This window comes from Enhydra lutris, unplaced genomic scaffold (assembly GCF_002288905.1).
Source record: "Enhydra lutris kenyoni isolate GAN:26980312 unplaced genomic scaffold, ASM228890v2 scaffoldscaffold43, whole genome shotgun sequence".
In the NCBI taxonomy this organism is placed as follows: Eukaryota; Metazoa; Chordata; class Mammalia; order Carnivora; family Mustelidae; genus Enhydra; species Enhydra lutris.
This window is the reverse complement of record NW_019154127.1, coordinates 13,433,434-13,449,086: the sequence shown is the minus strand read 5'-3', so window position 1 is coordinate 13,449,086 and position 15,653 is coordinate 13,433,434. Positions and strand designations below refer to the sequence as shown.

Here is a 15,653-nt window from a genome sequence, read left to right as displayed (position 1 = left end):
GGGGTCGCCCGTGTGTAATTGCGGGAGCCGTGACAGAGAGAGGGCTCGCTAAGTCAGGCCTTGAGGTGCTCTGCGGGACCCTCTCTGCGGCTCTACGCCTTGATTGTGGACTTTGTCCTGGTGGGATTCTGTGGGCCTGTCCGCAGCTTCCGTTCTCCTGTAGCGTCCCAGGGAGCCGTACTGCTTCACATACGTCCTGCCTGTGGTGCCCGGCACCCCGCCTGCAGAATGGGACATCGAGCAGAGGAAAGCCCCTGTCACAGCAGGAGTGTCGAGGGTGAGGCCTCGTGTGGGGTGGCAGCTCAACCTGTCTTCTTTCCGTTCCAGGTTACTGCTGATGTCCCTGTACAACGTGAGCATCAACCTGAAAGGCTTGAAGTACATCAGCGAGAGCCCAGGATTCATCCCGCTGCTCTGGTGGCTTTTGAGTGGTGAGGACAGGGTGTCCCCATGAACCTTCTCGTAGCGCCTGGGCCCCTCTTCCCCTCTGGCCAGAGGAAGGTGTCGGGTGTTAGAAACATTGGGACTGATTGTCCTGAGGTGTTAGCATTCTTCTCAAACTGTGGAGGCCGCAGTGGTGTGCTGGGTTATTTCTAGCTCTGCTGCTTAAAGGCTCTTTCGGGTTAGTTAGGAGTTTGCGACACAAAGAAAAATTACCTTTAAACATTTTATACTTATTTTCATTTTTTTAAAAGATTTTATTAGAGAACGCACAAGTGCAGGGAAGGGATAGAGGGAGAAGCAGGTTCCCCGCGGAGCAGGAAGCCTGATGTGGGGCTCGATACCAGGACCCTGCGATCCAGACCTGAGCCGAAGGCAGACGCTTTACTGACTGAGCCACCCAAGTGCCCCCAAAGAAAAATTCTCTTATAAAACAGCTGGTAAAGGTTGTTTACCTGCTCCTTTCTCTGTGGACAAAACAGCGCTGTGTGTTGTCTGGGCCCCTGAATGCCAGGTGGAGGCACGTGGGGGAAAAGGAAATCTGAGATTACAGCTCTGATGTTACGTACTTGTTATGTGTATGTGGAGCTTTTGTTTTCTTGGAAATAAAAGCTCTCTCTACGCTTTGTTTTTCTCTCTGACCACTAGTTTATTTTTTTTTTATTTTACAAAATTCTCATTCCAGTGTGGTGAGCATACCGTGTTACAGGAGTTTGTGGCGTGCAATACAGGTGACACTTCTGTGTTACTCAGTGATCATCACGATACATTACTCTTACTCCCCGTCCCGTTTCCCCCATGCGCTGCCCACCTCCCTTCTGGGGACCGTCAGTTTGTTCTCTGTAGTTGAGTCTGTTTCTTGGTTTGTCTCTTTTTCCCCCATTTGCTCATTTGTTTTTTTCTTAAATTCCATGTATGATTGAAATCTTATGGTACTTGTCTTCCTCTGACTGACTGACTTCCCTTAGCAGGATACCCTCTAGCTCCATCTGTGTTGTTTCAAATGGTAAGATTTCATTCTTTTTTATGGTTGAGCAATATTCCATTGTGTATATATGACACCTTCTTTATCTTCTTTATCCACTCATCAGTTGGTGGACACTTGGGCTGTTTCCATAATTTGTTGTAGATAATGCTGCTATAAATATAGAGTGCACATATCTTTTCAAATTAGTGATTTTATATCATTTGGGTAAATACCCAGTACTGCAACTGCTGGATGGTAGCATAGTTCTGTTTTTAACTTTGGGGGTACATCCATCGTGCATTCCGGAGGGGCTGCCCCACCTTGCATTCCCACCAATAGTAGAGTTCCCCTTCCTCCGCACTCTAGCCAACGCCTGTTGTTTCTTGTGTTGTTGACTGTAGCCATTCCGACAGGTGTGAGGTGGATCTCGTAGTTTTGAGCTGTGTGCCTCATAGTGAGCGGCGCTGGGCATCCTTTCATGTGTCTGTTGGGACTCTGGGTACATTCTTTGCAGAAATGTCTGTTGATGTCTTCTGCCCGTTTTCAACTGGATTATTTGTGTTTTGGGTGATGAGTTGTATCTGTTCTTTATATATGTTGGATACTAACCCTTAACAGATTTGTTATTTGCTAATATCTTCTCCCATTCTGTAGATCGCATTTTAGTTTTGTTGATGGTTTCCTTTGCTGAGCAGAAACTTTTTCTGTCACTTTTTTTTTTTTTTTTAAGTAGGCTCCACGCTCAGCATGGAGCCCGGTGTGCAGCTTCAACTCACAACCCCAAGATCAAGACCTGAGCAGAGATCGAGAATCAGACTCTTAATCGACTGAGCGATGTAGATGCCCGGAGAATCTTTTTATCTTGGTGAAGTCCCACCAGTTTTTTTTGCTTTTGTTTCCTTTGCCTCAGGAGATGTACCGAGAAATATGTGACGGTCAATGTCTGATCATGAATTTAACCCAAGATTTTGTCCCAATCTATTCATCATAACTTTTAACGCTGTGTATTCAGGAGGTGCATATTTCACTCAGGTGCGCGACAAATGGACTTTCCTTATTTTTTCATTATTTAGATTGACCTCTATTTGAGCTTCAGTTCTACTTGGTGGTGAATGCTTATTTTTTGTAACAGCTGTTTTCAGTTATAATTGATTTGCAGTGAGCTGCACACATTTGAGGCAAACGATAAGCTTTAATGTGAATATACACCTGTAAAATCACTGTGCGGTAAAGAGTGGAGGTGGGCGTCACCTCCAAGAGGTACCTGTGTGCAGTGGGGGTGCCTCCCTCCCACCCCTCTACTCCCCTCTTCCCAGATACATTCACCCCCTTTCTGTACTTGAAGTTGTTTTCATTTTCCACGAGTTTATGTACCTGACGTCATACATCCTGCGCTCCGTTTACCAAGCTTCTCTCATCAACCTAATTGTTTTGAGACCCATCCATGTTATTGTTGTGGACTCGTAGTTGTTTGCTTTTTATAGCTAAGTAGTGTTTTATGGTGTGGGTACACCACGACTACTTTATTTATGCAGGTGATGGTAGATGCCTGGATCGTCTCCAGGTTGCGATGATTACACGCGAAGCTGCTAGGAACGTGATAATCTGTCCCTGCAAGGACATACGCTCTCCTTTCTCTTGGGTGAATACCATGGAGTGGCACATCTGGGGGCACGGAAGGTGGATGCTACCGTTTTGCACGCCCCCGAGCAGCATGTCCGTGTTTGGCCCATCGTGCTCGTGGCTGCTTGTGCGTCTGCTTCACTCTAGATAGTCCAACAGGACCATAGCGCTGCCTCGCTGCGGTCTTAATTTGCAATTTTATTATGACTGTGACGCTGAGCGTCTTCTCGTGCACTTACTTCCCATCCATGTGTCTTCTCTGATAAGGTATCTTTTCTTATCTTCTGCCCATTCAAAACAATTGGGCTGTTTTAATTGAGCATCTAGAGTTCTTCCTGTATTGTGCATACAAATCCAAATACTGGATACAAATGCCGATATTTCCTCCTGGGCTGTGGCTTGTCTTTTTGTTTTCTTAAGAGCATCTTCAAAGGAGGTTGGAGGTTCTTAATATTTGTAAATAAAGATTTATGTATTTATTATTTTAGAGTGAGAGTGAGAGCAGGGGGAGGGGCCGAGGGAGAGAGACTCCCAAGCAGGCTCCCTACTAAGCGTGGAGCCTGACATGGATCTCCATCTCATGACCTTGAGATCGTGACCTAAGTCGAAATCAGGTCAGACACTTAACCGACTGAGCCACCCAGGTGCCCAAGAGTCTTAATTTTGATAAAGTTTAACTTACTCTTTTTCTTTTATGAATTGTGCTTTTTTGGGGGGTTAGAAATCTTTGCCTAAGTCAAGATCTTAAGTATTTTAAGTTTGTTTTCCTTTAAGAGTTCTGTGGTTCTGCATTTTACATTCAGGTCTCTGATCCATTTTGGATTACGACTGGCACGCTGCGAGAGGTGGGCGTCCCGGTTCTTGTGTTACGTAAGGCTGCCTGGTTGGCGTGAAGGCTCTTTTCTCCACTGGATGGCCCGTGCTCCTCTGCTGAAAGTCACGACAGCGGGTGTGAGGGTGCGCTTTAGGGCTCGCTGTTCTCTTCCGTGGACGCATTTCTGTACCGTTATGCCAATACCACACTCTATAATAAATCTTAAAAGTCAGGTGCTGTAAATCCTCTAACAGTGTTCTAGTTTTTTCAAAGTTGTTTTGGCTATTTCTGAGTTCTTTGCATTTCTACCAAAAAAATCCTCTGGAGATTTTTATGGGGATTATGTTGTGTTGACATTTTGTTTGGGGAGAATTGATATTTTAGCGATATTGCTTCTTCCAAGCCACGAACACAGTGTATATGTCTGTTTATTTAGATACTCTTGGGAGACGGTCTCTCATGTTTCTTTATGTCTTAAGAGCAGAGGAACTGACCTCCTTTGTTCCGGGCTGTCTTTGCAAGGATGCTAGTACAGCGAGCACCCTTGTCGGGAGAGAGAGCCAAGGGCGGGTGTGTACGAGCGCGCAGCACAGGTAGTGCCTCCGTCCAGGGCAAAGGTCGGGCAGGCTTACTACCCATCGTGAGAGATTTGGGGCTCCTCTTGTGTCACGCACTGCCTGGCCTGTGCATGGCCCTGTGGGATTGGGTCTCGCGGGACTGGCACAAGTGTGGATGTGGCGAATAGTGTGATTCTTTTTCTTGGGCTCAGGAGGCTCGGATCTCTCCTGTCCACACCTGTGAACCTATGGCCTGCGGACTTGCTAGCCGGCAAGCGGGATCAAACCCGGCTTCGGTAGTCTCCGGGCTGTGTTTCCTACTGCCTGATAACACCCACCGCCAGGGTTTCATGCTTGACCAAACAGCTTGTTTTCTTTTCTTTAAAGAGTATTTATTTATTTATTTGACAGACAGAGATCTCAAGGAGGCAGAGAGGCAGGCGGGGGGCGGGGGGGGGGAGCAGGCTCCCCACTGAGCAGAGAGCCCAGTGCGGGGCTCGATCCCAGGACCCTGAGACCACGACCTGAGCCGAAGGCAGAGGCTTTAACCCACTGAACCCCCGACGCGCCCCACCAAATAGCTTGTCTTCTCTTGAGAACATGAACGGAGGGACCCAGAGGATCAGAGGTGGTTGTCCTGGGCGCCCAAGGCACACCGCATCTGCGGGAGGGGAGGGGGTGGTGAGAGCCGGGAGGTTAATGAGGTGGGAGTACCTGCTCCTTCTTGAGGGCCAGTCACTGTTTTAAGTGCTTTAGTAGAGTCACAGATTGATTTCTCCAAATTCCATGATAAGGTAAAATCCTGTTTTATGGATGAGGCAGCAGGAGCGTTAGGGGCATAGTAGCCTGCTCCAGGTTATACAGCCGCTGAGCAGGAGTCCTGAGGGTTGGGCTCCAGACCCCACCTCCCGGCCGCTCTGTCGGCCTGCTGCTTGGCCGGAAGCCCCTCAGACATGAGCCTTAGTCCCGAGCGGCTTCCCACCCCCTGCCTGCCTGTAGGTCGGCTTGGCTTGCTTCGGAGATGGGTGTCCTGGAACCACACATGTCTCCGTCTCAGGAGCCTGCAGCCGGGGGTCCTTCAGCACCTTCGGCCGGCTGCTCGCTCATCGGAACGGGGCTGTGGCTCCGTGTTCTGGGCAGCCCATTTCAGCTGTGGTGCTCCGGAAACTGTCCCGGGGCTGAGTGAAGATTGTCGTGAGTCTCCCTTTAATTTGTACAGCCCTCCAGGTCCAAGCCGCCCACGAGCGTCCGTTCCTGACGCTCCCTAGAGATGGCGCTCTTCGACCAGCTGGCGGTTCCTGCGGACACTCTGGGTCACGCCCAGTAAGGGAGGGATGGGGGTTGTGGGGGGGGGGCGTGAAGTGGCCTTAATGCCACTTTTCCCCACTGTGGCATCGGGCTTCCTTGTCCACGAAGACAACTGCTTGTTCTTCTGACACAGTGAGCACCGCCCAAACCCGAATAAATCTTCTGCGAGTCTGTTTTCCTGGTATCTTTAGAGTTGTTACCACAGTCAAACAGAGACAAGGATGTTCGACCTCTGAATTCCCTATGGAATTACTTCAGCTTAAAAATTGAAACTTGTTACAGAATTTGGTATGTGTTTTAGGAGGGTGAGTGTCTATTTTATTACAGAATAGGAAAATAGGAACAAAAATAGTTTCCTGAAAAGTAATCTACGCTTCTTGGTGCTCGGCGGTGGTGGTGTGATGGTTTTCTTATAGACCCTTATGCTGCTTAGAGCTAGGAGAGAATTTGAAAACCGGCTTCCTGTACCCCTTTGCTTTTAGGTAGATCTGCTTTGTGAAATACACTAGAGAAGTAAAAATCTCCTCTAGTTTTTTAGCTGATCTAGGAAAAAGGATTTCATTGCTTCTGTCAATAATGGGGTCCTATTTTTATCAGTTCTCCCGTCGGGAGATTTTTAAACACATCAACTTTGGATGCATTTGACTCAGATTAAATCTGCAGATTTTCTACTTGGGAATTCACCCAGCCTTTTAGAATCCCACTTTTCTGATCTGCGAAATGAAGATTTCTACCCCAAGCGTCTTAGTGCGTATTAGCATTCAGTCTCGGCAGTGAAAGCTCGTTTTCTTTTACTTCCTGTGACCTAAAGGTGGCAGGTTGTCTCGCGTACCTGGACTTGTCAGACCCAGAGTGCAGGACCAGTTGCTGTGAGCTGTCCCTGCCTTAACAGCCTCATTTCCTGTAACGTTTGTTGGATTTCACTTTCCTTCCCTTTGTTCAGCTACGTGCCTGGCTTTCCCCCAGGCTTTCTCCACATTCCTAACATTCCTCGTAGGCTGCAGAACTGGCGCAGAAGGCCAGTGAATGCTGACGAGGGCAGGGTGTGTTGGGATGGTGGCCACACGCATTATGTAACTGCTCACGCAAACGAGTATTTCCATCACACTTTTAAATTTATAGCGCTGTGTTTCCTACCATGTGACAGTGTTGCCTCCCGCCTTACGGTTACTCAGTTGGTCCAAGGGGTCTGAGACGTGTCAGTCCTGCCAGATTTGTGTCTTTAGCCCAGACCTCTGTCCCGAACTCCGGACTCACTTCTCCCACTATCGGCTTGCCGTCTCCACGTGGCTATCTGAGAGCCCTTCCGACGTCCCCCCGTGCACGACCGCTAGCGGCATCTGGACGGCTCCGCGTGGACAGCTAATGGACGCCAAGGCTCCGTGTGCTCAGACCCCGTGCCTCGCCTTCCCCACGCTGACCTCTGGCCGTGGCCTCCCCACAACAACTCTGTTCCGATTTCTCAGGCCTTTGAAAACCTTAGAGGGAATCTCAGCTCCTTTTCCTTTCACACCCACATCCAATCTGTTAGTACATCTCGATGGCTCCACTTTCAAAGTCTGCCGAGAATCTGACCGCCGTCTCCCCTCCCAGCTGGCTTTGGGCCGCGCTCATCTTTCCTTCAGAGAGCTCCTGCGGCCTCCTACAGATCTCCCTCTTGTCTGGCTTTGCAGGGCATGAGTTGGGAGCCAAGGGTATGATGGAATGGATCCCAGACCGACTCTCTTTACTGAAAACAGTCAAAATGCTGGGTGAGATGAAAAAAAATGTAAAAAATTGCTCCTCTGAGCTAGAAAAAGGGTAATTGTATCCAGTGCCCTAAAGCCAAATGAATGTGGGACAGCAGAGAAGTTACGAGACCTGAGCTAATGCCTGCTTTGAGGACATTTGTCAAAATGACTTTCCACGGCCTCTCAGGGTGGGGGGACAAGAAACAAAGACCAGGTCCCCTCCCAGATGAGTACCCTCGCAGGGACACCCAAAAGCATTTACCAGCATTGCAGGGGTAAACTGAGGCTGCTTCTCCAGCCTTTGGTGACTGCAGGAAAACTGCTCTTGGGGAGGCCATTGAGAGGACATGAGTGCTGGTTGAGACCAGCGAGCGGGACTCCGGCAGACAGAGGTTCCCCCCGCCGCACACCCCGTCCTCAGAGTGTGCGCGCTGCTTGTCTTCCCTGCTCCCACAAGCTGTCCCAAGGACGTAGCCTTGAGATGGAGATGTGGTGTTGAGACGATTTTGAAGGGATACACGACTGAACCCCACTTATGGCCTCTATGTAAACTTCCTCTTTTTGGAGATAGAAGTGTTTTCATTACTTTTTTTTTTTTTAAAGATTTTACATATTTATTTATTTGACAGACAGAGATCACAAGTAGGCAGAGAGGCAGGCGGCGGGGGGGGGGGGGGGGGAAGCGGGCTCCCCGCTGAGCAAGGAGCCCGGTGTGGGGCTCGATCCCAGGACCCTGGGATCATGACCTGAGCCGAAGGCAGAGGCTTAACTCATTGAGCCCCCCAGGTGCCCCATGTATTTATTTTTTAATTTGGTAAAGTTTTATTTCAATTCTAGTCAGTTAACACATAGCGTTATACTAATTTCAGGCGGGGCAAGATAGCGGCTCAGCACTTGCGTACAGCACCGGAAGCGCGGGACGCGAGTGCGCTAACTCATCCCAGCCTGCTCTCCCGTCCCCTGCCCTCCTCTCCTCTGGTGGCCATCAGGGTGTTCATCGTAGTTAAGAGTCCGTTTTTTGGCTCATCTCTCTGTTTTTTACCCTCCGCTCGTTTGTTTGGTCTCCTAAATTGCTCATGTGCGTGAATCGTACGGTGTTGGTCTCTCTCTGACGCTCTTGCTCCGTCCACGTTGTTGCAAGTGGCCAGAGTGTGTTCTGGTTTGTGGCGGGTGACGCTCTGTCGTGTGTATACACGTGCCACAGCGGGTGCGCACGCAGGCTGTCTGCATAGCTGGGCTCTGCCGGTAATGCTGCTGCGGACATCAGGGTGCACGTGTCCCTTCGAATGCGTGTGTTCGTGTTCTCTGGGTGAAGAGCTGGTACGGCGACTGTGGGACTGTAAGGTAGCTCTGTTTCTGTTTTATTCTGGCGGGGGAGTGTGGGGACCTGCAGGTCTCGTGGCTGGCCGGCACAGGCCTTGTGTGTGCGTTCCTTTGCTTATGAAACCTGCCAGCGGCTGTCCTAGAGCGGCCAGGCTTTTTCCGTGGTCTTCCCTCGCCCTCCGTCTTCAGAGGCAGATCTCAGGTCACAGCCGAGGAAGCTGGGAACCAGCTGTCGTCTGTTTGACCTCTGGCACTGAGTGTACTGGAGGAGAATCTCTTCTGAAAATTTGCTACCCTCGGTTGGTGTTCAGGCAGCTTTGAGGCTTTAATTCAGACCCTGTGGGTGGTCCTCATTTAGAGAATAGTCTTTTCTGGAGACTTCTTGGACTTCAACTAAGTCCTTAAAGAATTGTTAGAGTTAAGGTTTTAAGAACCTGAGCTCACATATTAAAAATCACAAAAAGCATGGGAAACATCACTAGCGAAGTCACAGATAATATAGGCTTGCAGAGATTTCAGATATAAGAATTATTGGATCGGTATAAAATAAGTATGTTTAATATGTTTCAAGAAATAAAGGAAGGGATTGGTACATGAGTGAAGAGTCAGAGATTATAGAAAGGACCTGCAGATCTGAAAAAGGAGCGGAGGTATTTCTGGAGATGAGCAGTGCAATGATTGGATATACATTTATGAGATGTTTAATAGCGGGTTGCACAGAGTTGAAGAGAGAATTACATCGACAGGGACACATCTGAAGAAATTATTGAGACCGAAGCCCAGAGGGAGAAGGGTGGAGGGAGCAGGTACGGGGGTGGAGGAGAGACAAAGAGTGTCACCCGGGATCAGCCGGAGTTCTGGGAGGAGAGCAGGTGGACAGAAACCACATTTAAAGAGAGAGTGGCTGAGACATTTGCCACACTTGTTTCCCTAACGTGGGAAGTCCACCCGCTTGTAAGCAGGATGGATGAGAAGCGCACACTCCGCGGCACACTGTAGTGAAAACCGCAGCACGTTAAGGACAGAGATGGTCTTAGAGGCAGGTGGCCAGTAAAGACGTGGCTTCCGGCGGCGGCACTTTGGACGCTAGTGGCCCTGGGGGCAGCTGCGTCACGTCTTTCGCTGGGAGAGTAGCTGCTGACCCGAGTGCGTGGGGCCTCCGGACACATTCATTCTTCAGAGCGGGGGCGGGATGCAGCTGCCACTGTCCCCACAGCCCTCCCCGGTGTGCATCAGGGGGAGCGTGGGCTCAGAGGGCGGGTGTGAGAGAGAGTGAGGACCGGAGGGAAAAGCAGATGTGTGGGGACATCTGAGTAGGTGCGGACCGTCGGAAGCAAACAGAACCAAAGCGATGGGCTTAGAACGCCGGGAGCAGGCAGCAGCAGGGGCACCGGTGCAGCGAGACAGGTGGCTGGTTTAGGAGTGTGGTCCTGCCCCCGGGGTGGCAGGGGCCGGGAGGAGCGGCGGGCACGGCTGGCTGCAGACTTGGACGGCTCGGCACAGGCTAGCGCACAGATGACAGAAGCAGAGCATACACCCGTGGGTAACCGGAACACGGCGCGAACTGCAGTGTGAAAACTAGTTCAGAAGGTGGTGAGAGAGAAAACAAGAAACAACAGGGCAGGAGAAGTGACCAGTGCAGGAACCGTGAATGGGCGCCATGACCCACTGAAAACAGCGTCAGGCTGGGTTCGAGACAGTCATCGACAGAGTACGTGTTGTTCATTGGGTTCCAGCTCGGGCTGCAGAGTGCGTACAGGCTGAGAGGGAAAGGAAAACCCACCAGTCAGGTTCTAATCCGTTTTTATATGTGAATTTATATATGCACTTGCTAATACAGTCTCAAGGTAAAACAAAAAACTATAGAATTTTGGGTGCCTGGGTGGCTCTGTTGGTTGGGCAACTGCCTTCGGCTCAGGTCGTGATCCTGGAGTCCTGGGATCGAGTCCCCCATCGGGCTCTCTGCTCAGCGGGGAGTCTGCTTCCCTCTGACTCTCCCCTTCTTGTGCTCTCTCTCTCTCTCTCATTCTCTCTTTCTCAAATAAATAAAATCTTTAAAAAGAACTATAGAGTTTTGGGTTATAAAGCAGGCCTCAACAAATTTCAGAGCAGAATCATGAGGAATATCTTCTTGGACCACAGTACAGTGAAGCTGGAAATTAGTGACAAAAAAATAAGTAGAGTCCCGCATCTAGAAATTAAGTAGCCCATAAGTGCAAGATGAAATCGTAACAGAAATCAGATTTTTTGAAGTGAACAATGAAAATATTACATGTCAAAAATGATGAAATGCATCTAAGTAACTGTTTAGTAGAAGTTTTTTGTTTTTTGTTTTTTGTTTTTTTTAAGATTTTATGTATTTATTTATTTGACAGAGAGAGATCACAAGCAGGCAGAGAGGCAGGCAGAGAGAGAGGAGGAAGCAGGCTCCCTGCTGAGCAGAGAGCCCGATGCGGGGCTCGATCCCAGGACCCTGAGATCATGACCTGAGCCGAAGGCAGCGGCCTAACCCACTGAGCCACCCAGGCGCCCCTAGAAGTTTTTTTTTTTTTGTTTTGTTTTTGTTTTTGTTTTTTTTTAAGATTTTATTTATTTATTTGAAACACAGAGAGAGAGATCATAAGTAGGCAGAGAGGCAGGCATAGAGAGAGAGGGAAGCAGGCTCCCCGCTAAGCAGAGAGCCCGATGTGGGCCTCGATCCCAGGACCCTGAGATCATGACCTGAGCCGAAGGCAGAGGCTTAACCCACTGAGCCACCCAGGCGCCCTGTTTAGTAGAAGTTTTATTAGTTTAAGGAGGAAGGCAGGAGGTTGATGAGTTAAACATCTACCATAAAGATCTGTAAAAGTTGAGACCACCCAAATAAAGTACAAGTAGGAAAAGAAGAAAGTAGAAACGAAGGGGCTGTTACCAGCAGGTTCCACAGCTGGTCTGCGCCGCTGACCGAAGCGTCAGCAGAGCGAAGGCTGGACCCACAGAGACCATCTGGGCTGAAGGATGGAAACAGAAAAGCGTGAAGCAAGTGCTGGAAGCTCCGAGGCCCGCAGGACCCCAGGGAGCGCACCAATACGTGCAGGGCCCCTAAAGGAAGTTCAACAGAGAAGAGAGCGGAAAAACTATTTGAGGGAGTGATGTCTGAAAACTTCCTCCCTTTGATGAAGGAGAGTCGATACAGTGTGGGGTCAACAGAGACCCACATCTGGATGCATAGCAGTTCGACCTTTCTCGCTCTAGACAAAGAAGGCATCTCAGAATCAGCAAGGGACCACGACCAGGTGAACAGCTCTCCGCCCATCGGAAACAGTGGTCGTGGCACAGGGGAGGATCTGTCCACGTTCTGAGTGGAAAGACTGTGTACCAAGAATTCCGTGTCCTCCTAAACCACACTTCAGAAGTGGGGGCGAGCCACAAGCCTGGATATATGAAGACGGGGGCGTTTTGTTGTGAGCAGAAAGGGTGTTCTTCAAGCTGGGAGGACACGATGGCAGGACATCGCCCCAGACAGCTGGGGTTTCAGAGCGGCTCTCTGTCCGAACTGATGCTTGGAGAGATCTTCTCCCTGTGCTCAGTATTTGCTGAAAAGAACTAAAAACAGGGTCTTGAAGAGCTAGTCGTACAGCCCTGTTCACTGCAGTGTGGCTTACAAGAGCGGAGGTATGGAGGCCACCAGAATGCCCGTCGGCGGCTGAATGGACAGAGGGGAGGCAGGGTGCGCACAGTGGGACCTTCCTCGGCCACGGAACAGAAGGACATCCTGACCCCTGCGGCCACGTGACTGCAGCTTGGGGACCTTACGCTGAGTGAGGGAAGCCGGACCCAGACGGATTCTGCGTGAGTCCACTCGTCCGAGGTACACAAAGCAGTCACGCTCAGAAACTGGGAGTAGAGTGGTGGGCGCCAGGACAGGGGGACATCTCACGGGACCACAGTGTCAGATCTACAGGATGAACAGAGTCCTGGAGACGGACGGACGGCGGGGACGGTTGCACAACAGTGTAGACGGACTTAGCACCACTGACCCGTGCCCTTGAAAATGGTTAACAGCCCAAGTTTTATGTCATGTGAGTTTTAGCACGATAAAAAAGTAGAACATTTGACGTGTCAGCCGTGGAAGTCTAGTAAAGCCACATGGGAGGAGAGTCGGAGGCGATCGCGGCCCAGAGAGCGGCTTCCCCAGACTGTAACATGCCCTGGTTTGTACGACACACACACCTGAAATGGTGTATTTAAACATCCCCACGGCGGTGACTCCCCCTCCTCCGTCCACGTTCGTGCTCTTGCCAGGGCTCCGGAAGCTCAGCTCGGCGGAGCCTCGTGGGAGTCTGCGGCCCGCCCGGCCTGGCCCGGCCCGGCCCGGCCCACAGCGCTCGCCCTCCTCCGGTTTCTGTTTCACCTGGAGACGATTTAACATTTTCTTGTTCTTTTGTTTCTCAAATGCCAGTTACCTCCAACTAGACCGTCCGGTGGGAGCCGGATCTTAGGTTTCTCCCGCACTCCTGCGACCACCGCCTGCCTCTCCCAGCGCCCCTCAGCCGCGGCCTGGGGCCCACGAGCCGTGCAAACAGCCCCGTGGTGCAGCATCGCCGGCCACTGCGGTCCGGTTGCCTCAGGCCGTGGCTGCGCTGCCCGTGGGCCGTGCCCTGCCTCCCTTCAAGGTCTGCTCTCCAGCTCTCCACTGGCCCGAGCCCGGACTGGACCGCAGGCTCTTCTGGTTCTGTGCCACCTTCTCCCCAGCCTCTGGGCTCTCTGCCCTCGCCTGCCAGCACTTGGCTCCCCACGCGCCTCAGGGTGACCCCACGGCCTAGACTGAGACCAGTTGTGGCGCAGTTGGCCTCCGGGCGGGGAAGGTTAGCCCTAGACTTAGTTTCTCTGGGGCCGTCACCCTGGTTGCCCACCACGCTCCTGGCCCTTTTCCCTGGAGCGGGCCTTCTGCACTGGCCCCCGGTCAGCGAGGGACCCCGCAGTGCCCGGTGATGGTCTCCGTGGTGGGAGTGTGAGCGGAGCGGGATGGGATCTTCCTCGTAGACTTTCCTGGCCAGAACTGCGAAGAAGGCCACTCTGGCCGCGGAACTACTAGGAGGCGCCGGTCTGTGCTGCCTGTGGCAGTTTCGCCGGCCGCTGGAGCTAGGCCCCCTGTGCTGCCCGTGCCTGAATCCGGGGAGGCCAGAGACGCCGGCAGGAATCCCACCGTTGCTCAGCTTCATCCTGTCCGTCCCAGTCCTGGTTCTTGAGTTTTTTCTCCAATTTCAAGGTACTCTGGAAGCTTCTATGAATCACCCGTTTTGTTTTCCTTCCATTAGTTCAAGGCTCACTTCCTTTTAGTCAGGGTTGTCTACCTCCCTCCTCCAGCCCACACCCCGGTGCCACTTCGTCTTCCTCCATGGCAACTGTCAGCCTTGACGCACAGCGCAGCTGCCCTCCTCGTCCCATTGTCGGCTCGTGTCTGTCTTCCGCGCTGGTGCGAGCGCTCCGGCCAGCAGGGCTCCTCACGTGGTTTGCAGAGGAAACTGGCACCTTTAACACGTAGGACGTGCTCGGAACCGTGTCTCAGATGAAGGAATGAAAGACCAGTTGGCTTGAAGGTGTATCCTCTCAGGGTGAAAATCACTGTTGATGATTTGTTATATCACAGAGGAGGTGGAGGGCTGCTTTGTTTGTCTCTGGGCTGTGTAATGAGGGAGGCTGAGAGGTTTGGAGGCTGGGGAGAGTTGGGCCGTGTGACCTCAGTGTCCCTGTCGGCCCAGGGATGTGCCATTGCAGGAGCACTGTCTGTGCTGTGGGTCTGGTAAGCTGCGACTCTATTACGTGAACAGTGGTGATAACTGATCAAAAAGTGAACTGTTTATGACCTTTATTTATAAATGTTTTTTAAAGAAAAGATTTATTTATTTTTGTTTTTAAAGATTTTATTTTATTTTTTTTGAGAGCATGAGCAAGAATATAAATGGGGGAGGGGGCAGAGACAGAGGAAGAAGCAGACTCCTAACTGAGCAGGGACCCCAACACAGGGCTCGATCCCAGGACCCCGAGGTCATGACCTGAGCCGAAGGCAGATGGTTAACCAACTGAGCCACCCAGGCGCCCCAACATACTTAATTCTTTTAAAGTGATCTCTATATCCAGTGTAGGGCTTGAACTCAATCCAGAGGTTGGGAGTTGCAAGCTCTATGGGCTGAGCCAACCAGGTGCCCCTGTTTAGAAAGATTTTTGATATAAGTGTTTTATTATGTTGGTTAAATATTTCTCCTAATACTGTTGCATTAGCCCAGTGTTCAGACTGTCAGTGCAGTAGGGGTGGTATTTGTCTTAAAGAAAAACAACCGAAAACTCTCCAACAATTGACACTTGGCCTGCAGAAGGTCTTACAGGCCAAAGAAGTCAACCTTTCTATAGGAGATGGTGGGGCCTGTTCTCTTTCATTAATCAAAACTTACATAACACTTTCTTTTCAAGAAAAGGTTTTTTTTATTTATTTGAGAGAGCCTGAGGAGGGGGAGGGACAGAGGGAGACGTAGACTCCCACTGAGCAGGGAGCCAGAGGCAGGACTCGATCCCAGGACCCTGAGATCCTGACCTGAGCCGAAGGCAGACGCTTCCCCGACTGAGCCCCCCCAAGTGCCCCTACGTAACACTTAATAAGAAACATAATCTAAAGCACTGGATGTGCAGCCACTGATGGACTTGACCGGTCGGATGACCACTTCATACCTGGAAGCACGGCAGAAAGTGTTTGGCTCTGCACGTTGGATCCGTCAAGATGGAAGCCATCCAACATTTACTGCCGTCTGATGAAGGTGTGACTGACTCCAGTGCAGAAGGGGGGCTCATGTGTGACTGACTCCAGTGCAGAAGGGGGGCTCATGTGTGACTGACTCAGGTGCAGAAGGGGG

The 15,653-nt window shown here is 50.9% G+C and overlaps 1 protein-coding gene across 2 annotated transcripts in view; it reads left to right on the top strand.

The window, feature by feature from the left end:
• Window positions 1–15,653, top strand: part of LOC111155746 (heat shock transcription factor 2 binding protein) — a 101,794-nt gene that overhangs the window by 59,629 nt on the left and 26,512 nt on the right. For both annotated transcript variants that reach the window (XM_022516126.1, XM_022516125.1), the window contains exon 7: window positions 328–431. In XM_022516126.1, the coding sequence (XP_022371834.1) occupies window positions 328–431 (104 nt within the window). The remainder of the gene's footprint in view (window positions 1–327; window positions 432–15,653) is intronic.